General features: G+C 39.4%; 1 protein-coding gene across 8 annotated transcripts in view; it reads right to left on the bottom strand.

Annotated features, from left to right (window-relative positions):
- Positions 1 to 26,198, bottom strand: part of CTBP1 (C-terminal binding protein 1) — a 236,430-nt gene that overhangs the window by 36,041 nt on the left and 174,191 nt on the right. For 7 of the 8 annotated variants that reach the window (XM_082282082.1, XM_082282083.1, XM_082282084.1 and 4 more), the window contains one exon: positions 290 to 444. In XM_082282082.1, the coding sequence (XP_082138208.1) occupies positions 290 to 444 (155 nt within the window). Of the gene's footprint in view, positions 1 to 289; positions 445 to 3,838; positions 4,035 to 26,198 lie in introns of those variants that run through there. The other variant, XM_082282088.1, reaches the window with a different exon arrangement.

Here is a 26,198-nt window from a genome sequence, read left to right as displayed (position 1 = left end):
TCCCATACTGAGATTTGTCTTTCCAGGCAAAGGCTGCTGAGCAACAGAAATGTTTCCAAGGAGCATTTCTAGGTATCATGTAGCAGTATTTTGCCCAGAAGTAACTCTCTCCATGAATCTGACTCAGCAGGTAAGCAGAAGGACAACATCCAGCCAAGAATACACTACACAAAAGCATAGCTCACCACATACATTTTAACAACAATGTCACAACTGACACAACACTGGTCCGAATCATTACAGTATTTGCATTTCCTAAAACACCTCAATTGTACCTGTTAAATATTACCTTTTCATGAATTTCTTGTGTAGACTGAGCATCACAAAATGCCACTGTGGCTACATCCTTCAAAATAGGCATTTCTACTGTACAATCCCTGCCATCCAGCAACGCTACCAAAGGGCGCGGGTGCATGGGCCCATTCATGATCGGAGGTCGAATGCCTACAAAGAAACAGAGAAGACTTGTTATTCAGGCCATGCAAATGCGATTAAAAATAGGTTATAGCTAGTCTTGTTTATTCTGATGGCAGAAAAAGATTTCAAGGACTGAAGCTAATAAAACAGGAACAAGTTTACACTCAGCTGTCAACCGAACATAGAAGACCTTAGAAAACATTCCATGGAGGTTCAGAAGGCTGAATTATGAAAGATGGATAAAACCACTAAGGGAGTAGTATACTTGTTTTTTAAAGATACATCCTTGCTGCACTAGTAAGAAGTGTCTGTGCAACCTTATCCAACCTTTAGGTTTTGACTGGATTCCACACCTTTGTGAGCTCTAGACAGAGTGAGAAATCTCTTGTCCAGGCTTGCAAGAAGAGTGTAGCTTATGGAATATCATAAGCAACTCAGTGAGGATTTGAGTATTCAATTTACATATATAATGATGATTCTGCTGAGACTAAAATTTAACTTAAAAAAGCCTACAACAGCAAAATTTTGCATTTACTGAGGATCCAGTGTCCAAGTTAACAGGCAAATTGCTGATCTATGTAGGTCTGCTTAGATTTAGAAAGTTTCATAAAACAGTTCTATATAGCTTAGTCAAACACATCATACTTAATCCATCACTGAAAACTCTTATAAAACATGAAAAAAAATGTCCCTCCCTAAATCAACACCACACTCTGAACGCTGGAGTGACAAAGAAATTCTCGTCAAATATCTGGGAAAAGGAATATCAGTCCAAACTGAAAACTTCATTTACATCCTCTTTACAGAGTCTGGAAATGAAAAGTAATCCTTAAGATATTTAGAGAGCATCTTTTGAACAATACAGATGCTATAAATACATAGAAGTACTCGAGGCAATAATATTAAACCATTACATTTACAAAAAGTAGTTAAGCAGGAGTGGAAAAAAGGGACTTCCTGAGGAGATAATGAAAAGCAAAATGAAGAGTAAAGTACATGATCTTTTTTCCTCTTTCAAAATAAGTTTTAAGCACCGCAAAGTGAATCAGGCTAGATATTTCTAGTATACAGATTTCAACACATATTTTTGTTGCAGTGTGAATTTTAAAACATTGCTTATTTGCTTGATAATCCAAGTCAGTCCAACATTAATGCAAAAGACTGAGGTGCCCCAGTTAAATTCTACAAGCAATCCTGCATCTTAAGCCCCAGCCTGTGCCAGAAAGTAAGTCCTGAAAGACTGGTATCTGCATTTTAAGTGGATAGAATATCAGTAGAATCCCAGCTGTACAAGGTATCTGGTGAAGAAAACCAGCTGCTGGGAAGAGAGATTTTCACAACTCAACAGAAGCAGCATATAACTTCTCCCCTGGGACCAGGCTCCAGTCCTGGGGCTGAAAGACAGCTCCAGAGACTGCTGCCCTCACAGTCCCTCTCAATGGCCTAGCCCAAACCCAAAAATTCTATGTCCACTCCTAACCAACTGTTCCGGTTTGGTCAAATTTAGACCCCAAGACACCAACTCAGGATAGCCAAGTCCCACTGCAATCTGGCATTTAAATTCTCTACCTATTCAAACAGGTTTTATACCTAGAGACAACAGAACAAGAGTCACTACATTTGGTTCTTCTCTGTTCTACTTCCAGCATCTCCCAACATCTGATGATGCCAATGGACTGACTCTGCAGTACTCTCACCATAACAGAGAGGCATTCAGATGGGAAAAGTACCCACCAGCCAAGTTTTCCATGGAAATTATGCTCTGTTGTAAAAACACCCAGTCCTAACCTCTACTATGATAGATAAGCTTAGAAATGCTTCTGCTACATGTTACTTCAATAATATCCAGCCACCAAAACTAAATGGGAGACTTTAAAACGTAATTTTTGAAAACAGTGCATGTTGAACTTTACTATTGATACTTGTTTGAACCAGAAATGGCCACATCACCCTCATGCAGACATTTTTAGTAAATAAATAACATACTAGTAATGTGGTACAGGACACAAACACATAAAAATACTTAGTTACTCAGGGAACAATTCTATGCTTTAAAGGGAATTTAATTACAAAACTCCACATTAAATTTACTTAAAAACATCCTAGGATAAAGCATGCTATAGACTTGTTCACATTTCTTTAAAAACAGTATATATAATAGCATTAATAAAATGCAATTATGTCTAGAAACAAATGAAAAAAAATGACATTGCAAGACCTATTCATTTTCCTTACAGTAACTGCGCTCACTTGACAACTGAAATGTTATGGTCATGGTCTTGTCAGTACAGCGAAGCCAGAACTTCAACAGAAAGTTTGAATGCTAGCTAAAATAAAATTTTAAAAAACCCAGAACTTTGATACTGTTGCAGAAGTTGTTGCAGATGAATGAGGAAAAATATGGCACAGGTGATTCCCTTAGAGCTACAACTAAAGCACCTCTATCAACAGTAGGAAACATGGTCCAAACTGAAAAGCGAAGATGAGATTAAAAACTCTCACTTCTAAGAAACACTTTTCTGACTAGAGCTATCAGAAAATCATTAAAAATAACAGCACTAAACAGAGCCCTTTAAGATAATGATTTCTCTTAAATACACAAAAGTGTGGTCTGGTTTTCCCCTCTCGCCAGTATATTTCAACCAAGTTACGTGTGTAACATTGGTGCTAAGGGGAATGCCAGACCAAGCCCCAAAGCATAGGAACAGAAGTCAAAAAACAACCAGAAGGACAAACCCTCCCTGAGAGAGTCTAAGGCTTTAAGAATCCCCAGAACTCAAATGCATCTAGTGACCTTGACCACAAAAACCCTACAAACCTTTGCTTGCCAAAATCCTTTCTGAACTTCAGCACAGACTTCCTGTTGCACCATCTTTTTGCCTAAATATCCTGCCACTGAATTGCAGGCAGTAACTCCCCACTTAAGTTAACTTACAGGAACTTCATCACATTGGTAGCCACTATTTAAAGTTCACATTTGGGAAGACACGGCTTCACTGTGAATCAGAACCTTGTGAACCAAAAGCTTCCTCTTTCACCATTAAGATACGTTCTGCACATTTTTTATCTAGAAATGTCATACTGCACCAGGCCTTTGGCTTTGCAGCAAACCCTCTGAGAGGCAGCAGAAACCAATGTGTATTTAAGAGCAGTGTTTTCCATGCCTGCATTTACAGTGAATCATGCAACTGTGCGCCAGAGAGAAGTAACTGTGAAACGGTCAGAAGTGACATTCACCACGACAAACGTGAAACTAATTTAAAAATATAATTTCACTTAGTTGGCTTAAGTATACGGTATAGCATTGCACGTAACACAGATAATAAAAATTATACCATCCACCCCCACATCCTATAATCTTTGTTACGGGAAAACAATCTCAGTTTATCCTAACTCAAGACTTTCAGGAACCCCTACCAACCTGACATTTCTTAATCTGAGCTTGATTTCCAGGGTCATGAATTCGATTTCTCAATGCTTTACAATCTTCAGTATTCTGAGGCAAAATAGCAGCCTGTCATTCCATCCTCATTTCCATGTCTTTAATTTTTCTTGCAGCCTCATGTAATCTTGAACCAAAGCTTTTAAACTTCTTATCCACTGCAACCTCTGTAGCCTGGATGGTGTTCAAATTTTTACTAAAAATTAAACACAAACAATACATTAAAACAACATTAAGGGTCTGACTCGTGCTCACAGAAGGCAGGAAACTCAAAAGTTAAAGCTTCTCACTGCATCTGTACCCTTCCCCCTATGGCTGCTGGCTTTCCACCACACCTGCTGTGCTGCCACTGGCCATTAATATTCCAGGGAAACCAGCGGAGTGTTAACACACACACACACAGCACCTTGCTCAGGACAGCAGGTGTATTGTAAATACACCTACCTGGAACAGTCGGCACCACTCACATGGCCAAGGCTTTGCCTGGGTGAGCAGGGATCCAGGGACAGTGTGTGATCTCCAAAATCTCCGTGCTGGAGGGCCAAGTGCTCCAGTGGGTACCAGAGATGGAGTGAGAAGCCTTAACTCTGAACTTTATGGTTTTGCTGGGTGCAAGTCAGGCCCTTAAGGTTATCTAAATGTATTTAAGAAAAAACCCAATGCTTTTCCAACAGTTTTAATCCAGCTGTTAGTCTGGGGTTTCTGCCCTGCCCCCATGTGGAAATAATCTGGTGGGGAAGCTCTTATCCCAGTAACAGCTACTGTGCCAGTGGCTGCTGGAATTTTTTCTAAATTAATACCAGGTATAAGGTGCAGAGACAGACAGAGCAGCTGTCCATAAGCAGCAGCTATTCACCATGTGGCTCACAGCACAGTGCCTCTGCACAGCTGCAGTCTGGACTAGCTCTCCTGGAAAAAAACCTATCAAAACCTTATTTTAGTCCAGCTCTTATGGAAATAAACTTCGGAATTGAAAAACCAGCTTTCAGCTGCAGAACCTAAGAGGCCAGCTCTGTGCACAGTTGACTGTGGGTCCCACAAACAAGGGATTAATGAACTCATCATCCAGCTTTGGAACCGAAACAGGAGTGGAAAGGCTGTGAATTATTTTACCTTCACACCTTTGACAGCAGGGGGACTTACAAGTGACCAGACCAACCCTAGCACAAGATGTATTTTTTTTAACAGGGAAAAAGCTATCTAAGCAGGGCAGTGTCCTTGTCCCTCCCAAATCCAACCTGCATCTCCTGCTCCTTTGCTCCTGAAACAAAGGTGTATTGTTTGTGCTACACTCCAAGGGGGAAGAGTTGAGGCCAATGCCATTAGGCATACTCAGGACTGGAGGGTAAGAAAGCTCTCCCTGACATAATAATGTATTATTATAATGATTTATAATAATAAAATGTATTTTAAACTTTTTGTAAAACAACCTTTTATAGTACAAACTGACAGTAATTGAAGCAATCACTTTGCCCAAATAACAGAAATCTCAAATAGGCTGCCACGGTTTGCTGACACTGGAAAATGTACTAAAATGCAACAAGGAAAGCTGTCAAGATTAATGATGAACAACGTAATTTTCACATTTTTCTGCTGCTGATTAACATACCATTATCAGGAGTGTCTCATAAAAGGTATACATGTTAAAAGTAAAGGACACTGTCAGGTTTGTAGGCCCAAAACTTGACCTACCTTTCATTTTCTTAAATCTGTTTGCAAAGTCCATGTAATTCTTTAAATGTGTTTTTCTTTTTTCAAAACAAATGCTTCAATTCTTTTTTCTGAAAAATACATCAATGCCAAAAAGCACAACACTTATCAGTAACCCTATAATCACAAACCAACAGGCACATGAAATGGAGGAGAGCAGCCTGGCAAGAGGATTTTCCCATCACTGGGGATTCTTACAAGTGCAAAGATTAAATAAGAAAGAAAAATCCCTTGACAATGTCCTTTCAAAGAATTTGTTGTAAATAACTTCTTTTATACACTGTAAAACATCAAAGTGATTTACTTTTCTAACAAAATGCAAACTACTGAAAAATCTCATCAATATATACAAAAACAAGACCTGAAAGTGACAGGTTGAACATTCACCTGATTTATAGTCTTGCACATGTAACATGGACTAACCCCTTTGGCATTTACCTTTACTTTATATTCTTACCTAGGTGTAAATTCAGTGAGAGCTGTCACTTATTTAACATAAACCCTCAAAAAAATTTGCATTATTTTCAAAAATAAATGCTAATATTAATTCAAGGAAAGAACGAGTTGTCAAAACAAACAAAAAATATTCTCCTCATAACACTAACACAGAAGCTGTTATGAATTAGATTTGCCAATATGCACTATTAAAATTCCTAGAAACCCCATACTTCAAAAATGTATTTTAAGGTTACGGACCTATCATGCATTTTTACATTTTGGGCTGTTTTGGTAGACTCATTGTTTTGTGCACCATGAACTCAAGTGACAATGAGATTCAAGGCAGAGTAGAACTCTAAGGGCAGTCAATTAGAAACAAAGTTTAAAATACAACTCAGGTACAAGGATCAGTAAAATGGATGCACGGAAAAAAAAGAGCATTTATCATCCTTCAGTATTTTGACATTCAGCATATTTAGATGCTGAATATGCAACACAAAAATCTCATGATTCCACCAGAATCTGAGCCAACACTTTTTGCTGCTGGCTTCAAGACGAGCAGGATGCAATTTCCCATGATTTGGGATGCGGGATTGGAAGGAGGCACAGGGGAGAATACTTTTAAATAAAGAACACCAAAGGGACAAAAAAGTGACAGCCACCCTCAGAAGACTGAATTACTTAGCAGATTAAATTTAATTTCCTCCTTTTCTCATCTCATTTAATGCTTCTAACTATATTTCCTAAGATTTTAGGAACCTACTGCAAGGCTTATTAAAATTTATAGGAACAATCCCAAACTGATTTTTAAAGAAACAAGCTCTGGACTTCACAGTAAACATGCAAAAGCCAACATAAGCTGTACTTAAAGCACGTGTGCAGCCCCTATAGAAGTCCCCAGGGCTCAGAGGTTAACGCTGAGCACAGTGGGACTTTACTGGAGGCACATAGTGGCTGAATACTGCTGATATCTAAGCTTTTTATTTACCTGAACTCAGTAAAAACAAGTCATCTTCCTTATTTCTTTTTAATTTTCAAGAGATCAAGAAAAATACGAGTGGTTTCCTGTGCTGTGTTGACTCACTGATGTGCAGAGCAGTCACACCCAGCTGTATCCTCCTGCTAATTGCACAGGTTGAATTGCACCCAGAGCTCTGCAGGACACTCACGGCTCATTCCCTGACACAAAACACAAACCCAAGACCGCTACTGTGTAATTATCACCCCGGTCCACGGGCCTTCATGTACGTAAGATTTCTGCACACATCACATCATTATTTCACTACCTGTGAGAAATGAGCCTGGGCACCCAAGCAATTACTACAGCAGACAACACAATGGCCTCAGCACAAAGTATTTGACACAACTCTCTTGCTTGATTTTCCCTTTTGGTACAACCAAAACAAAGTAAGCCAATGACTTCTGTTCAGAAAATTCTGCATTTCCCTGCTGTTACCAGACACTGAATCACGATTCCTCATTACTTTTACACACACACACACACACACACAGCAAGTAAACTTGCCATTCTCAGGACCTTATTCTGACAGCCACAAGGATATGAGGTTTAACTGTGTTTTTTACGTTTTTTAATAGTGATCCCTAACCAGTCTTTTTTTTTTTTTAATCTAGTAATTTTGCTCTTATTTGTCTAACATCTGTCAGCATGCACACAAAATCCTAAGTGCCTGTCAGAGTACAAAAAAAACAAACATCCCACAAGGCACGTCTTGAAAGCCTTTGATCAGAAATAAAGTTCTGTTGAGGAAAAACAAAATAATCTGGCAACATTTTCTATTGGTACATATGTACTTCAAACATCAGTATGAAGACTGGAAGTATTTAATATGTCATAAAATTACTCAAATTACATATTTGGAGCATGCTGTAAAGATATGCCTAATCTTAACTAAAATAAGACTGAAAACAGTATGAATCACACCTATTTAATGTAAAATAAACAAGCAGTAACAGCATCATGCACTATGGTAAAATGTTTTAATTTTCCATCACCATTTAAAAAGCAAAACAAGTTATAATATTCAGTAACAACAGTATCAAGTACCAAACCCAGAAAGTCTAAGTAGCTGCAATAAAACACACTTAAAAACTGATGTTGCAGCAGTGCTGTTTTCAAGTAACAGATACACGAAAGCAAACTCCAGAGAAAGGCAAAACATTCTGAAGGACTGAGCTCTCCTTGGATGTGCAACAACTCAGTGCCTGTGCACAGTGAGTATTTACCTGTTTCAAATACTTTTAGCTTTATTAAGTAACAAGCGAAGAAAGGGGGGATAAATAAATGGGCAACAGTGGAGCTGTCCTAGTTGAGTTCACTCCCATCAATCCCAGCTTCTGAGAAATTCCGGCTAAGGCTGCCAACTGCTGTCAGTTATTCCACAGGTTTTACAGTGAGGATGGAATGCCCCTGCCCATACACGCTGTGGCAAAAGCCACAAAAAACTACTTGGTCACTTACAGGAATCACTGCAGTAAACCTGGGGACAGGACCTACAAATTAAGAACCAACAAACTTGAGAATTATGACTTTCAGCAACCACGTCTACCCGCAACTATGGACATCAATCTCCCAGTTACTGATGGGGCAGCTTCTCCAAAATACAGAGCTGAAGGCATGAATCAAGCCTGTATTACAGATGTTCCCACAATGCACCATATGCTGGGTGTGTATCAGAATATACCTATGCTTTCCTCTTCCCCCAGGACAGCAACCATGAAGCTGGCTGATTATGGCATCTGGGGGCTAACCCACCCTAACAAGCTCCCAGATCCAAGTGTAAAATACAACTGAGCTTGTATTTCAGACCATAAACTTTACTGGTGGGTGGGTGTGACTTTAGAAAAAAAAGGCAGAAAATTCCTGCTGGCAGGAAGTGGAAAAACAATCTGTTTCAACAATTGCACTAGGAGCAGAATGATTAACTCCCTGAGCCATTCCAGTAACAATACAGATCATGCCAAGACTTTTACTTAAAACACTTTCCACAGAAGAAGCGGCACTGGAGACTTTCAGGGCAATACTGAGGATAAATAACACCAGACCAGAACAGGTTGGCAAAAGAGGGCTGTCCTGCACATGAAGTACATCAGTGGCCCTTATCCTCACTCCTTTACCCATGTATTCAATAGAAAGCATGCAACCAATGCCTTTCCATTTTAAATCAAGTTATCAGAACCAGCATCTTGGCTGTGATTTTGATAAAAGCTGAACAGCCACATAATGTTAATTTAAAATGTAATTCCCTCCAGGAATGAGTCTTGATGTGCCTGTAATGTATGTATTTGAACTATGAAGGAAAAAGAAGAAAACTAATTTTTTTCCTCTCACTCAAAAATGTTGCTCTTATAGCAAGTTATTTTATTCCTGCAGGTTAGGGGTTTTTTGTTTGTTTTGCTTTAAACCATTGCCTGAGCTGGAAACATGCTTTGGGAGAAAACACCACTTTTTAGCTTTGCCAGTACAACTGCTTTCAGAGTATTAATTTCATATTTTGTTTTAAAGGCACTGCCAAGAATTTATTACAACGTAAGATTTCTGAATGTAGCCTGTGCTAATGGCTACTCTCTCTGTGCTTTTCTCGTATTTAGATGTTGTACAGGATGCTGTCTCTGAGAAAGAAACCAAATAATCCAAGTGGAGCCAACATCAAAGGCTTCTTTTATTCTGATCCCAAACACTGAAAGCAATTTCTCCAACAGCACACCTGTACTTTGACCCAAGAACGTTAAACTATTACCTGGGACACTCCTTATTTTCCTTATCAAAAAGTCTGAAGATAAGCAAGTGTGGGGCCTTGGATAACCAAATTATTTTCACAAGGTTTCATTTATTTTTTTCTGTTGAGGTCAGTAGAACACACTCAGATGACACTAAAAATAACAGCACGGAAATATTTTACACATTGAACACTGACCTCTCCAATTTCTTTGTAACTCCTTAACTATTTTTAATTTGGGAAAGCATCAAATGTGATGCACTGTCCTCCCAGGTGAACATCATCATGATGCTGTGTGTTAGCAATCCTTACAGTGAAACTACAAAAAAAAAATAGTGACTTGTTTAGGGATGGGATGAAGGGAGGAGAGCTGGAAACTTTAAGACAGCTAAAAACTTAAATACATACACATATACATAGTCCAGACTGCTAAGATGAGCATAATTAAAACAGGTCAGTTCAACACAGTAGGAAGCATTCTGGTGAATGAGGACAATAAAATCCCTCGAGTTACACTTCATTATGCTCTTCTGAAAACCAAAGCAACTCTGACAAACACTGAACCTCTGCAAAGAGCTCCTTAAAGCTTTTTTGCTCTCTCCCTTTCTGGTTCCTCCCACAGCCCCGACCTCTGCTGTCCTCTGTCAATATTAAGAAAATGGCTGATGATGATTACAAACTAGAGAACAGTGTTGTTGTAAAACTGAGAAAATTTGGAGTATAGTGAAATTGAAATCCTGCACCTCCCATCCAAGGTCCTCTGCAGCCTAAATAATCAAGCTTAAATAAATAGCTTTTTCTGAAAAGATACTCATTTTAAAGGTAAGCAAACAGGATGTATAAAAAATGACAAGCTCACTGAGAACCAGCCAGTAACAACAGTCAAAGTGCCAAATAAAACAGGCAGTTTAAGGCAAAAGCTGGGTTTATGTTATCATGTTACATTTAATCATAATATAACCAAAGCGTATGATGTAAGAGAGCCGTTCTACTGAGCTTTTCTTGAAGGAGAAATTTGAGTTTCAATTACAAAAGCTCTGGTCTCAACATCACAGTTAAAGCTGCACAGAAAAACAGTTAAAATTGGGAGTTATTTCCATGACTTGATGAGAGAAGCAAAATATTTCTTCCCACACATACCACATGCTGAAGGGGTTTGGGGAAGGTTTTTGAACATAAGATCTTTCTGATGGTGAAAAGCCAGAAGTGTTTAAAAATGACCTATATTTGCATTTTTTTACTAGGCTTTATAGTTTCTTCCAGTCTCTGCAGTTTAACCATTTTCAACTTGAAAAGGGTCGGTTCACATGCTTTAAAATGCTTTGCAGATAATTATAAATTTTTCAGGGCACAAATCATGTTCTGTCTCTGTAAATTGCATAAAACATTTATTAGTGCTAAAAAACATCAGTTACAGGGGAAGTATTATAAAAGGAATTATTGAATCCATTTTTAAGAGTTAGAGAATCTTAAGGCAAAAGGGTACCCATCATTCTTCACAAGGATTTCTTGCCACATTATCTCTCTGACTGTGTATTTTTGGTATGATCTACCATTTACATATTGGAAAATGCATTCACTATTGCATTTTTTTGCAAATACAGTTAACATGACAGTTCAGAGTTTTATTCTAGCCTGTGTGGCTTAACATAAAAACAAACTTGCTCCCAGATCGTGTGTTCACCAATGTGCAGGCAGAGGCATTTACAAATCTGCCCATGGCACATCTGTGCGTCACACAAATGTCATCTCCCCCACTCACAGCGACAGCCTTAGACTTCTGCAGCGACACACTTCGTGAAAAACAGACAATTACAAAAAATGGACCCCTTCTGAAACAAAATATAGACTAACAACAGTCTGAGAAGCAATTACATTGGTCTGGTGTCCATTCAATTGGATGTAGTAAAAAAGTCTTAAAATAAGAAACCTTACTCTATGATTTTTCTACATTTTTGAAACCAGAAACAGGAGGGATGTCAGTAGCAGGATAAAGAGCAGCATGCTGAAAGGCTGCAGGAGCACTGCATTTCTGCAAGCAGACAGGAAACACATTACTTGGAATTTTATCATTCAAAGATAATCAAACCATCACTGAGTTCATGCAAAGTAAACTTTAAACTCATTCTGTTGTTCAGAAAATGGACACAACATAGGGAAAGACACTGGCAAACGAGTTTAACTGCTTCCTACTGGCTGTGAGTTCTGAAAAATTGGGAGAAAATGACAGCTGAAAGCTTGCTCAGTGCAATACAACAGCTATCAGATTAACTCCCAGAAACCAAGAAACCATTATGACTATTTTCCAGAACATCACAGAAGAACACGAAGCTTGAATCCTTGAACTTGAGATTGAGACAGAGTAATAGGCCTTCATAACACAATTTCCCCTATTTTCTGCATATAAAGCAAACCAAATTCATGCAGGTGTATCACTGCAGAAGTAAAAAACCAGAAGTTATTACTTCTGCTCCGTAACCGTGTTTACAGCCACTCTCCTTTTTCTTATTAGATATTTTGACAGCACAACAATTATTTCAGAAGAACATGTAGCTGTGAAAATATTTTTGCCAATCTTTTCATTCTTTCTGTCCCTCCGAGTCAGGACTGTCATCTCAGCTACAAAAGGAAGACAAAAAACAAGTGCTGAGAATAACAAATGAAATCTGAAAAATAACCCATTGTAATGAAAATTGTACATCCATGAGTAGCCCAGATGAGAGTCATTTATTACATCTGCACTGTAAACCAGATTAAAATAAGGTACATTCAAACAGTGATTAGGCAGGTGCTGGTCAATTAGGTAAATGCTTTAAGAAGAAACTCCACCTGTGCTCTGTTTTTTTTTTTTTTTTGAATAATTAATTAGCATTATTTCCTTATAAAGTCTACACCATCACAATACATTGTGAAATGTGACCCTCAGGGGCTGAGATAAAATAATCAACTTAGTAAGAGCTACATATCCCTTAAAGCTTATGTTAAATACTCCATATAAAGGTAATTAAACTTTTAGGTCAAAAATATTTAAAGGACAACATGACTAGCAGCTTAATTCTCTGGGAGGTCTGCCAAGGATCCACAGCAGAACATGGGAGAGCTTCGAACCATAAGGGAAGCCTTTAATTTCAGTGAGTAGTATACCCACCTCTGGATAAATGAATTTGAGACAGGACACCAACCACACTCAACAGCTGGTTAAAGAATGAAAAGTATGTAGGAAGCGGCTGTGCTGGTTACTGAAAATTTAGTTCCAGAGAGAATATGAAAGAAGAGCTCAATCTTCATGACAAACACTACAATGCAGTATGGCGATTAAATGAATTAAGTGGGAGTTTTATCCTCAGTGTGGTTCTCTGCAGCCCTTCCTGAGCCTGGAGTGCCACCAGGCATTGCAGGGAAGTATGGGGAGGGAAAAAATTAGTTTAGTGCATCCTCTCACCAGTTACTCTGCAAAATACCAAGACTGGTGTGGGATCCATTTAATTTTTCAACAGACGTGTTCAGAGAATGAGGGTGGGGGGTAGAAGGGAGGAAGGATTGGTTCTATTCTGCACTGTCACACAGGAAGCATCAAGGCCCAGCTTCTTTTCACAGCTGCACCATGGTTAGCGAAAATCTGGTCTTACACTGCTGTAAAAAGCCCTCATCTGCTCTATTAAACTCTCTTGAACTCCAAGAAAACCACTTGCAAGTAACTATAAGAAAGCTCTGAACAGTTTTGGTAGAAGGGTTTGGCATGAAGCACAGTATTTCTTTCCCACCAAAGTTATTTAAAGAAAATATTGAATGCAAAAATATGGGGGTTGCACCTAGAGGGATTGGTTTGTTTTGTTTTATGGTGAATTTTTTTTTAAACTGTCCAGAGGGAATGAGTAATATGGTTGCTGAGTAATGTCATGACTTTCATAACACAGGACAAGTGGCATGAAAAAAGTATATATCTAACCTGCAGGTCTGTAGCACTTTCACTGAAATTTATTAAATGCTGCATAGACTTATGGATTTGAAACTGAACTGTGTGTACTTTAACCTAAAGAATAAAGAAAAAGCACTTCAGTACTATGCCCAAACAGGCCAGATGAACTGACTGTTTATTAAACATGTAAAATGGAGTTATGAGCAGTACCAACTGAATTTGTTTTGCACACTCCCTAATAAATGGTTAGTGAAACAAAGTGTCTGAAGCCTGGAACAGGATGGAGAAATATGAGCCAAAGTACATGAATTCAAATCTTATTTTTATTCTGCTTATCCAATCTGTACAAAGCTCTTCAGACAAGGGTCTAGAGCTGTTAGGAATGAGATTAAATCTCATCCTACAGAACTTGAAAGCAACTATACTGAAAGCAGAAATTCTGCACCCACTTTTAGGAGGTCTTAAACTAGATAGTTATTGATAGCTAAAATAGTATTTATTTGGACAGAGTTCCAAATCTCTATAAATGTGAACACACACTACTAGTCTAACTATTCTTCATTAAGATGTGTGATAGTACTACTTGTTTCTCCCTAAGCAGCAGTCGCTGCAGCACACCATCACAGCACCTTGAATACTTCTCCAATAACTATAAAAGAAGCCCAGAACTTGACTTTTGCTAGTATCGAGGTATTTCAGGAACTTCAAACTCCACTAACTAAAATCACAAAATATCAGTGAAATTATTCCCTTACTTTCATCAGTACTGATCAAAGCAAATCGCTAACCTTTATCCAAGTGAAATGCAGCAAATTCCTAGAAGAAAACAGGACACTCATTATTGACAGAGCCATGTCAATAATTACATTAATAAAACAGAAACTGGGTGGCGTTATTTTGCACTACTGAGAAATGTTTAGGTACTTTCTGAGCTGCAACTAAGTTTTGGTGTTAGTCTTTGTTTCACTGCTTCTGCCAAGTTATATGTATAAAAACAATTTTTATATGAAGTACTGTCTTCATAATACAGTGCACAGTGCACATGATGCAGTAATTATTTTTTTCTTCCTTTAAGAGTACATTTTTCCTTGTAAGATAGAAGGAAACACAATTTACACTGCACCAGAAAGCATGCAAGTATTAATGATGGGGAATGATGAAGAACATAAATGGTTTCCATTTTCACATTCAAAAACAAGTACCTGCAAATTAATGCTAAAAGCAACTGGCCTATAAAGGAGCCATGTTTCCATGCCAACTGATCACAGAAAGACATGTAATTCAACAAAAAATGAATAACCTACAAAACAAGAAAATAAAGAGCAAGTAGAAGAGCTGGAAATCAAGATCCTGACCACATCCAACTATTTTACAAGAACAGCAAAGAACACAACAATTAAATTGCAATTTAAGACATGAATGGTGTGCATCTAATGGCACTTCATCATTACAATGCTTCTAAAAGCTGTCACTCTAGTCAAGAAAAACAGGATAGAGAACACTTCTATTAAGAAGGAGGGAACATTTGTACAATTCTTATGGAGGTTTCACAGTTGGTGGACATGAAAGCACATCTTTCATTAGGATTTTATTTTTTTGTCCTTAAGGTCAAAAGGTTCCTCACTCACAGAGTTGTTCTGGGGTCCTGCAATCAGTCAGAGTTGTTTGTAGAGTGAGGTTGTTGCTACCTGAGCGCTCACTGCAAAATCAGGCACAATAGGAATGAGGAGATATATATCTGCACACAAGCAGCTCACATGGCCATGTGCACACATTTATCTGATGTAATTAAAATTTTCCATGTGCACGAGCAAAATCCAACTTCACAGCTGATAAAACCGTGCTACCACTAACAGTACTACAGCAACCAAATAAGTTAAAAGTTCATAAATAAAATCATGGGATATACAGTCCACACATGTCCATTTCTATATGGACAAACCAGACTTAATTTAAGCAAGGAAGCTTAGAAATACTGAATTGTCAAAAATGCTACGGATCTAAATAAAACTGGTTCCAAGATACTGACATTTACATGCAATAAAACCAGCAGTTTGAGTATATGTTCTTTAAACCTTAAGAAATAAATAACCCCAGCTAAAAGGTCCATAAACCCTCTGTTCTAAATGAATACCAACTGAAGACAGGACAATAAATTTCCATTTCTTAAGATGCCTATTTTATCAAGCAACAGCGCTTTTCTTCCTATTTAGCTCTTAAAAACATATTAAAAGTCATTAGAGGTTTAAAACAGATGAAAAATTATGGTTACAGATCTGGAAGTTGGAAACCCCACCATTAATGCATTTCAGTCCATTTGAATTTTACTGTTTCGTTGCCTTCTGCATGAGTAGAGAATACAAAATTACAAGTGCTTGTACCCACCCTACTGACTTCATATTTATGTGAACACAGAGGTTACATGACAATGGGCCTAAACACTGCATGGAAAAACGCAAAGTTCACAGAAAACAATCTTTAGTTTCATTTATGAGCCTCAGTCTGCATAGGGACCTCAGTGACATCACTGGATGAAAGAAAATAATTATACAGCCATGTTCCAGCTTATCCAGATAGCATGAAAGATTAAGGGTTTCAGACTTTCTTCCTCTGTCTATTCAGAATTTACAAACAACTGAATTTTTAGATATGACAGTTGCTTGCTGCCCTTTTAAAAAGGCATTGATTTTTCTAGGAAAAGCTTTGCTATTTAAGGGCAAAAAACAGCATATACATTCCAGTACAAAAGACCTAAGCGGAAAAGTTTTTAAGTCACCAAGATGACCTTTTTTTTTTTTTTTTAAATAAAACCCATGCTTACATCACAGCCCAGAAAACTACACAGTAAGCATCGAGCATCCCTAAAATTTTTTAGGTCTCCCTGCCTTTCCCCAGCCTTTCCCTAAGGTTGTCCACAGCCAACTGACTGCACTTCTGCAGTTCTTGTAGAAGCTGAAAAATGACAATTCAGCTGTGTGGAGAAGCCAGGATTTCTGCATCTTTCTTCATGTATAAACTATTGCTTTTAGGCAATATACAAAAAATTCCTGTGCGGGATCCTACAAAAAAAAACTAATACAAAAAAATCTACACATAGGCTCAAGACACACTGACTAATCCCAATTAATAAAACTCCATATGTGAAGTCATGTACTTCACAATAACCTCTGTGGCATGCAAACTCTTCTGAAATTCCTGAAGTACAAAGATATGAATTCCAACAGGGAAAAACGTATTTTAATAAATCCCTATCAATCAGCAGCAACTGAAAGCTGCCTGTGCTGTGGCTGGATGACAGTACTTGCACTCCTGGCTCCACGCTTCCCTGACAATTAATTCCTGCTATGTTTTGGAAGGACCAGGAGTGGCAAAGCTGAGTATGAAAGGTCAGTTCAGCTTCTCACACCTTCACCTCTTCTTATCTATTGTCAAAGAATCTCTTCTGTTCTAAAAACACCTTTCTATTTTTTGGAGCCTTCTGAAAGTCAGTTTTATACTACCACGGATGAAACCATCCACAGAGCGCATGGATTTTTCACACAGCACTGCCTTGGGCAAGATCTTAAAACGCAACAGAGCAGAAGACTCCATGTTATTTAAATATGAAGAGAAGAACAATAATGAAATAAAAAATAAATCATTTTCAACAGAGCAACAACTGGAAGGGCAAACAGCAACAATTTCATGTTCGGCAACACTTCTTAGCCTTGGCCAGCACTGTCTGTTTATATAACTGAAAGAAAGAATGCTACCCTGAACTTGCCCATTATCCCACAGAAAAGGTATTGTGGGAATGTTAGCTTTCACCTGGCTAACTTCCAGATGCTGGCAGGAAAAAACGCCCTTTTAAAATTTTAGTCAACTGAAAAATACTCGACATTTTTTGCATTTTACAATTATTCCAAGTTATGTATAAACTAACATAGGCCTTGAATTAAATCCATATAAAATGGTCATAATAAGATGATGGACTGCTCTGCAAAAGAATGAATCAAGGGGTCTCACAGCCAAACCAAACAGCCAATACTGTATTTCTCAAACCACAGCAGCTTTGCTGAAAGCAGGCACATTTCTAAAATAGCAGAAATGTCTGCAATGTCCATAAGAGCACTTGCTGGACAATGAGACCAGGAATTAAAAGTGCCATCCCGATTTCAGGAATGCAGCCTGATGCTGTGATGCTGAGCTGGGTATGCGTGACCAAGATGTCATTTGAAGCCTGTGTTCTGTCACACAGTTAACAAGAGAGAAATGCATCTTGCTGTGCATCTAATATCTGCATGGGACCCATGACAGAAACTGCAACACAAACAAATCATAGAATCGTTTAAATTAGAAAAGGCCTCCAAGATCATGAAGTCCAACCTGACATTGCCAAAGCCATCACTAAGCCATGTCCCAAGTGCCACATCTACAGGTCTTATAGTACCTCCAAGGACAGTGACTCTACCACTGCCCTGGGCAGCCTGTTCCAATGCTTGACAACCACTTTCTGTGAAGAAATTTTTCCTAGTATCCAGTCCAAACCTTATCACGTAAGTGTAAAGATAAGTAAGGTCTTGCCTCAGCCTCCTTTTCTCCACAATAAACAAGTGGACGCACTTCAGCACCTCAATGTTTTCTAGTGAGAGGCCCACAGAAACACAGGATTCAAGGTGCAGCCTCACCAGTGGCCAAATACAGAGGGACAATCATTGCCTGGGTCCTGCTTGCCACACTACTGCTGATACAGCTCAGGATGCCACTGGCCTTCTTGGCCACCTGGGCACATTCTGGTTTATGTTCAGCCACTGTTGAGCAGCACCCCCAGGTCCTTTCCTGACAGGCAATTTCCAGCCTCTCTTCCCCCAGCCTGGAGCTGCAGGGGCTTGTTGTGACCCAAGGGCAAGACTCAGCACTTGGCCTTGCTGAACCTCAGAATCACTGATCCATCCTGCCCAGATCCTTCTGCAGAGCCTTTGTGTTCTCCAGCAGGTCAACACTCACACCCAACTCAGTGTCATCTGAGGACCTGCAGACTCGATCCCCTCACCCAGGTCATCTGAAAGAATATTAAATGGAACTGGAGAGAGCCAAGCACAGTAATTGTGGACTTGAGAAGACCCCAACAAAATGAGCAAAAATCCCCTTTCTGTTTTAAACAGAAGGCATTTTTCTTGCTCTTTTCCATCTGGCACTTCAAGTAGCTGTCTTTACTTAACAGTCATCTTGAAGTTTTTAATAAGTCATACAATGTGCAAACTCAAACTGAAAGAAATTATCCCTTACTTCTTCTCTTCCAAAGTTCAACTGTTAAGTAAAAATAGCTCGCAATCATGTCTCTGCTCTAAGCCTTTGCATCTCAGCAGGAGCAAGGGTACTTGACGCTGACACACCATCTCCATATTCCAGTGCACAGCACATGGAGCTGCAGCCTCCTCACTCACCAGTACTCTGCTGGTTCATTTGCAGGCATGTCCTGTCTAGTTAATTGGTGAAATACAACTTCCCAATTCAAATATATAGATGGGGTTTTTGCTGTTTAAAGAGGAAGAGCTTTAACGGTGGAAATTATGTTTTTAACTTGGAGAAAGCAAGCCCTTCCATCACACCAGAATGTTTTGCATGGCATTGTGTTCAGTCAAGCCACAGGTTGTCTTTTTAATAAGTGCATTTACCTTAAGCCAGTTCACAAATGAAAGCTCACTGCCTCCCAAACTGTTTCCATGTGATAAGACACAAATAAGATCAACTAAGTACCTACTCAGAGCACCATTAACTAAAGAATCCTACTCTAATTTGGTGCCATTTTCAACAGATCCCAGAGTGCTTTCCCAGGTAAGCTATCATTTGCATGCACAGTTTGTAGGGTGGGACTGGGTTCAGAAAAATTAAGTGAATTATCCCAGGTCACTTCTGAGGCTTCTCACAAATGTGACAGAACCACCATGACCATCTGGGCCATTCCACAGCCACTTGGGACATCTGCTACCACGGCCATCTCTGCTCCCCTCTCTCTTCCAATTCCCCTGGCAATAATTAGACCAAATTTGCCCTGAAAGTCAGTATCCTGCATTTAACTTGACTTCAGTACTCACCTAAGGCTTTTAGTAAACAGAAACTTCTTCTACAACCAAAGAAAACAAAACAAACTAAAAAAAAGAAAAAAAGACTTCAGGAAGGTGATTCAGTTCTCATGTAGGACATTAAATTCCTAACACAGGTCCTTCAGTGATGTTCCTTTAATAGGTACAAATCCCACACAAGGCAGCTGTATTTATATGCTCAAGTGTGCTTCAAAACTAGAACACACATGCCTAACAATGCCATTGCAAAGCACAAAGTAATTGGGTTTTCCTGATTCCTAAATATCTTAATGCAAATGTGAAATAAGCTTAGTACACTTAGTCCCACTTTACTTACTTAAAAAAGAGTTCAAACAGGCTTGCACTACCTTAACTAACTTGATTTAAAATCATACTTAAGTAAATGCAAGCAGTTTCCCAGGTGTTATACAGGTTATTCATGGACTACTTCTTTCACTATGCACTTCTGTGATCAAAGACATCTTAGATGAGGTTATTTACTATTTATAAAAACAACCACTGTTTAATCTTCTTTTTAGAATTAGTCTTCTAAAATGAAAACCAATTTTTACTAATTCTCTTTGAAAATCTGAGAGAGAAGTAGATGATTTCAGACATCATTTTTTCCTGCACAAAAAAAAAGGAAAATCCCCTCCTGCCAATAAATCTTCAGGGCACTTCAATAGCTGCTGGAATTGTGTAAACCACACTTTGAAATATTCATCATTTCTATGACGGAGTATCCCCAGGACAGCAAAAAACCCCAAACTTCATTTTCAATTACTTGGGAGGTTTTTTTTTCCCCTTGACTGTGGGTCTAAGAAAATAGTTTCTATTTATGTATTTGTTAACAGATTTTTTTAATATATATATTTTTTTAAAACAAAGCCACAAAGCTCAGAAAAATCACTAACAGAATTTAACAGACTTAAAAAACAGTCCAGAGGGAAGATGCTAGCAAGGTTATGAAAATCAATGCAAAACTGCAGTATTCACAGTTCTTCAAGTTCTCAATTACCAGCTCCATGCAAGACGCTCTTTTGTACCTTCTTTATTCACAGGACTAAGAAAATAAGACTCATGATTTTGGAGAGTTCCCATAATCCTGGGTCTTTCAACTGAGTGGCAGAACTCGTTCCTCAACTGCAAGTAATGAAACAAACCAATCTTTGAACAAAATTTTAGTAGAAGTCTTATCCTTCAGTAACTTAGGTTTAGTCTGTAGGATGCAGCCAGAATCCTTTCAATTTGTGAGCCCACTCCAACTCCCATCGATAGCAACCGGAAGCTGAATAATTCAACGTCCTGCAGGATCCAAATCTGCTAAGAAAGGAAAAGGTGTGCCTGCAGCTTGCGGTTCTTCCAAATTCCTACTAGAAACCTTTCTTATTTCCTTCTCTAAGGAGATAGTTCTCACTGCTGAATACACAATGCTGGCTTTAAATTTGAGATGGCTGCAGGGTGCCATGAGACAAATGCCAAGAGTATTTGCACACCTCTGCATTTACAGTAAGAAGGAAAGTCATCTGGATTCATGGATTCAAAACATGAGACCTTTTGAACAAAGACATGGTAAGAGAAAGCCTTGAACAGAAGTCTGACAAATACAAACAACATACATAACCAGACCCAAAAGGCAATGTATTGTGAAACCTTTCAAAACCATACAATACTATAGGAATTAAGTAAACTTTAAACTCCCCTGTAATACTCTCGTCATAGCTAATTTGTGATTTCCTGTACACTCAGTACTAAGAGCACAATGGAACCTCTATTGTGGGCCTCCTCCCACAAGCTTTTAAAAAATGCAAGACATTCTTTTTATCTCGACTGGCGTGGCTAAAATACATCCAGCTCTACAGAGATAAAAGGTCATTTTAGACGCTGCTTTTGCTCATAAAAATAAAAAATACAAAATGTGCTGCCTGGTGGGGCTGAGTTTAAAGTTCACAAAGGAGCAGTGCTGTGGTGACTAAATTGCTGACCATGGATCTCAGGAAGGGCAGATGAAGGAAGCCACTTCAGTTTTAGGGTAACAACAGAAGATTCCACATTGAGAACTCTCTGCAAATTCAATACAATTCAAGTGACTTGAGAGTCTCACAGGAGCTGAAAAAAATGAATGAAAATTTGACAGAATTTATGGGATAAAGCAACTGCAGTATTCACTGCAAATCTCGATTGAGGGTGAAGGTAGTAAATCCTTTAGCTGCAAGTAACTAGTTTAGAGAGGTACTAAAAATTGATATTGCGTATTTTTTAACTTAAAGGATTCTGAAACCTAATGCAAACCAACGAAAATTAACAAGACTTTCTGCTGGTAGCAGAAATGAAAGACAGTAATCCTGGCACAGGACAGGCTGGGAAAAAAAGCACAACCAGCACAGAGAGACTTTCAGTACGCAGAAGAAAATTTCGTGGGGATGCAAAATAAAACCTAAAATGATAGAGTGGCTTTGATCAGTAGCTTAATGACCTTTCGTAGTCAAAAAATAACGTGTTAGGGTGGAATTAACTGGCCAGTTCCCGTCAGCATGGGAACACACACATACAACACTGAATTACTGAAGATCACTTCTCAGTAACCCTGATTATATGAATGGGAAAATCAACGACATGAGAAAGGCTGTGATATGCATTCATACTGTTCACTGAAGCACCAGACACACATTAAGATGGTTGGTAGACCACAAATGTGAAAATGCTCATTAACCGGTTGCAAATAAACAGTTTAACATATCTGGTACAACACATTAAAGTGAAAAAATATTTAAGTATCAGCTTAAGAGTTTGGAGACTGGCTTGTGGTTATCTCTGCTAAACACTTTTGTCCTGCATGACTCTGCAAAGACTGAAGCTATGCACACAGCAAGAGACAAACTGGCTGCAACCATCTAACGAAATTTGACTCATCTGGGAATTCTGATGAAGTGCTCCACACCACTGCTTCTGCTAAGCCATACATTTTCCTTACAGAATCGAGAGTGCTGCAAATATGCAAAAAGCAACATCAATTTTGGACTGTTTGGCTTAAAATAGAAGGTTAATTCTGAAAATCCATATTCAGGTAAAAATACCACAGAAGCAGATGGAAACTTTGCAATTATAAATTAAAGATACAAGGATCTGCACCAATGGCACAGTCATTACCGTCTGTCAGCCCCCAGCAGCACCTCTTGCTGACTGTAAGTCTGACTAAGAGCTGCCTGGGGCAGCTCTCTCTTCCTACAAACCCTCCTGCACATCAGCCCAATCCAACTGGAGAGCACGCATCCTGGTACAGCTCCTTTCTGGCTCATTCTCCCAACTTCTGACTCACCCAAGGGCTATGATGACATTCTGCAGAGTGAAAAAAATCCATGCGTAGTAGAAGATGATGAAAATCCCCTGCAGTGCTGCTTCTCTCCTGGCTCTTTTCTGAGCTCTGCCTGGCCAGTGCACTGTCCAAGCATGCTGCAGGACAGCCCACTGGCCATTCCTCTGCTTGGCCAGGCACATGGTGCATGGTCCTGCCATAGGAGAGGAATACAGCTTGATTGGAATGCAGCCTTGGAGAGTCCCATTTGCCATTCCTGCTGTCATCACATGGCAGCCACGGGCTAATTCCTATTGATCATGTTTGAAGGGTGGGAGAGAAGAACAATCTGCCACATGGCGGCAGCAACACGGAGCCTGGCTTTCAGAGACTCTGACTTGCAAAACTGAAAGCAGGACCACTCTCTTCTGCTGTCCCTAGAGGCTCAGCTCTCCTAAACCACTATCTGCTGTGGGCAGACCCCACCCTGACTGTCCAACATGGGTGAGGGCCCACATCCCTACTGCACAAAACCAGACACACCAGGTAAATGTGCATACTGGGCTGCCCACTGTGGTTTCCCCAACCACAGACATTTCTTGCGTCAGAAGGTCACGCATGAACCAAGCACAGAAGGTGCCAAAGCAACGCCTGCTTTGAAAGGCAGCAAAAGTTATGCTCTTGTCATGTTCCACAGGGTGGTGGAGAATTCATTGATATTAAAGCTTTCAGCACATCCCTCTGGGACACAACCCCCACCCTCACTCCCACCATCACAGGGTGTGCCCGTGTCCAACAGCAGACGACGGAATCTATCAAAAAATATTGGGGCTGTTCAGGAAGACCATTAGAGCACATCCAACAATACAGAGTTTGGACTGCACACAGGAATCTGGAACTGTGACTCAAGTCAACTAAGTAATGTTTCCCTGCTTCCTTCCACTTTTTTGTAAGTTGGCATCAGAGCTCCCCTAAATAGACCAAAAGGAGAGGAGGGGTGACGTGGTGTGTGCTCTGGCACACGCACAGGCAGAAAGAGCGAACGACTTTCACTGCAGACTTATGTAACTTTGCCGGTGGTGACACAACTTGCTGAAAGTGGTTTGGGCACAGACAAGGGACATCCACTGACCTGTAAATAGAACTGCTAAAATATGCCTTAAAATACTTCATGTAAAGCAAAATTATATAACTACATTACCTTGTGCTTTAATACTGAAATAACAAAGGCTTCATATGCAACAGAAATAAAAGCTTTCTATTAATACCTCAGCTTCAGAATTAGTTTAACAATTGTCCCCAGTCCCAGCTTTTTCTGCTTTCTGCATAGAATTCCTTCTGGCTTACTACCCTGGCAGGTACACTGCAAGCATATTCCTCTAAAAGTCCCTTGAAAAAGGCAAGTATAAAAAAAGATGAAAACACAAGGATGAGCAACAGTTGTCTGAAATAAATACCAGCATGAAACATGCTATTGCATTAGCTACACTTAGTTCAAAGAAAAAAAAAAAAATCAAACAATGTCAATTTTCAATTATGTTGATTAGACACAAACTGGATAATTAGTAAATGGAATAATAATATAGGAAACATGATATGTTTGAAATGAAGTGACAAAAATATTCCATAAGAGAAAACAAGCTAATTCATAATCCTCCTCAAAAATTCATCTCTTGTTCTGCTATAGCAAACAAAACACTTTATGTTTTGCATATCAAAAAACAATTAACCTACCCACCTAATGCACAGATGTTTTTCAGGACAGGTTTCTTTTAAGTGACTTCTTTTTATTTGGCATTTAATTTTACCTTGTGAAGTTTTTTCTTTAATTATTATTTCATTACTGATGGAGCACCCAAAAGGGTAAAGACCCAGGTTTGGGCAGGCATCCATCCCTAGGCCATCTCCAGCAGGCAGAGCCTGAGGGTGGGGCTGGAGGCCCATCCCGATGGGCCACATATCTCAGCTACCAGGCAGCACAAATTAGAGGAGCCCAGGGACTGTCTCCTATTCCTCAAGGAACCAGATAGGTCTCTGTCCACATTCAAAAACAATCTGAAGTTTTTACTCATGTCAACCATCAAACCAAAGCTGAACATCAAAGGGCCCCAAAAGCGCCAAAAAAGTCTAATCCAGGGACTCTCAGTGACTTTTTCGCATCATGAACATTTTGGGACACTTAGTCCATTTCCCCTCCGCACAGCACCACCACATGAAGCCACACACCAGTTTCACTCAGCCAACACTCGGATGCTGTCATATTCCCAAAACACTCCCAATCACGTTAATCACTGGGGGAGATGGGCTGAGGATTACTGTGCACTGGAAAAGATCCTGTCGCAACCACAGCTCAGAGATCCTAAACCACCCGCCACAACTGGAAGCACCGCCGCACTTCTCCAGCTCTCCCAGAGGAATACTGGCGAGGGAGCAAAGGGTTACATTTCAGCAGGAAATGTTAATTTTAGATTTATGTGCAACGCATGTTTTCCTGATCAATTCACAGATTAAAATGAGTCATCATCTTTGCTCTTGAGGCAGTAGGGGAGAAAGAGACCCAAAACTACAGCTGGGAACTTGTCTTCCCAAACTGTAAATCCATTGCTCCGCTGTCTGGGAGTGAGAAAGCACGTGCAGCTGAGGAACTAAGGCTAAAGGGCTCTGTACTACAACTTCTATCCTCACCTTAAATTTTAGGACATGTATTAAAAGTGTAATTTCATCTCTACTCTCACACTAAATAAATAATTATGGGGCCAGGAGGTGAGGGAGCCTCAGAGGAGGCTGCTACGCTGCTGCACTGCCAACTGCTCTGGGATTTGAAAGCTTGACACATGCTGGAGTATCACCTCATCAATGCTCCCAGCTGGCTTGGGAGGCGAAAACCTGACTACTACTCTTAAAGGCGGGTTTCTCACACACGAGCAGCCAAGTGCTCCAGATAAGCTTCAAGAAAATACAGTTATTACAAATGCACGGTATGTAAGGCAAAACAAAATGGCAACAAGCACTTTTAGCCCAAAACATCAGCATGGTTTCAAGTTCACTGTTGTATTTCACATAAGCAAATTAAAGATCATGTTGCTTCTCAGCATCTTTGCTTAAAAGACATTAAAATCTGTGCCTTTCCACACACTTACTGATGTTCAAACTATTTTCTGGTAAAATAAGCTTT

This window comes from Coloeus monedula (genome assembly GCF_965178545.1).
Source record: "Coloeus monedula genome assembly, chromosome: 5".
In the NCBI taxonomy this organism is placed as follows: Eukaryota; Metazoa; Chordata; class Aves; order Passeriformes; family Corvidae; genus Coloeus; species Coloeus monedula.
This window is presented reverse-complemented; position numbering and strand designations above follow the sequence as displayed.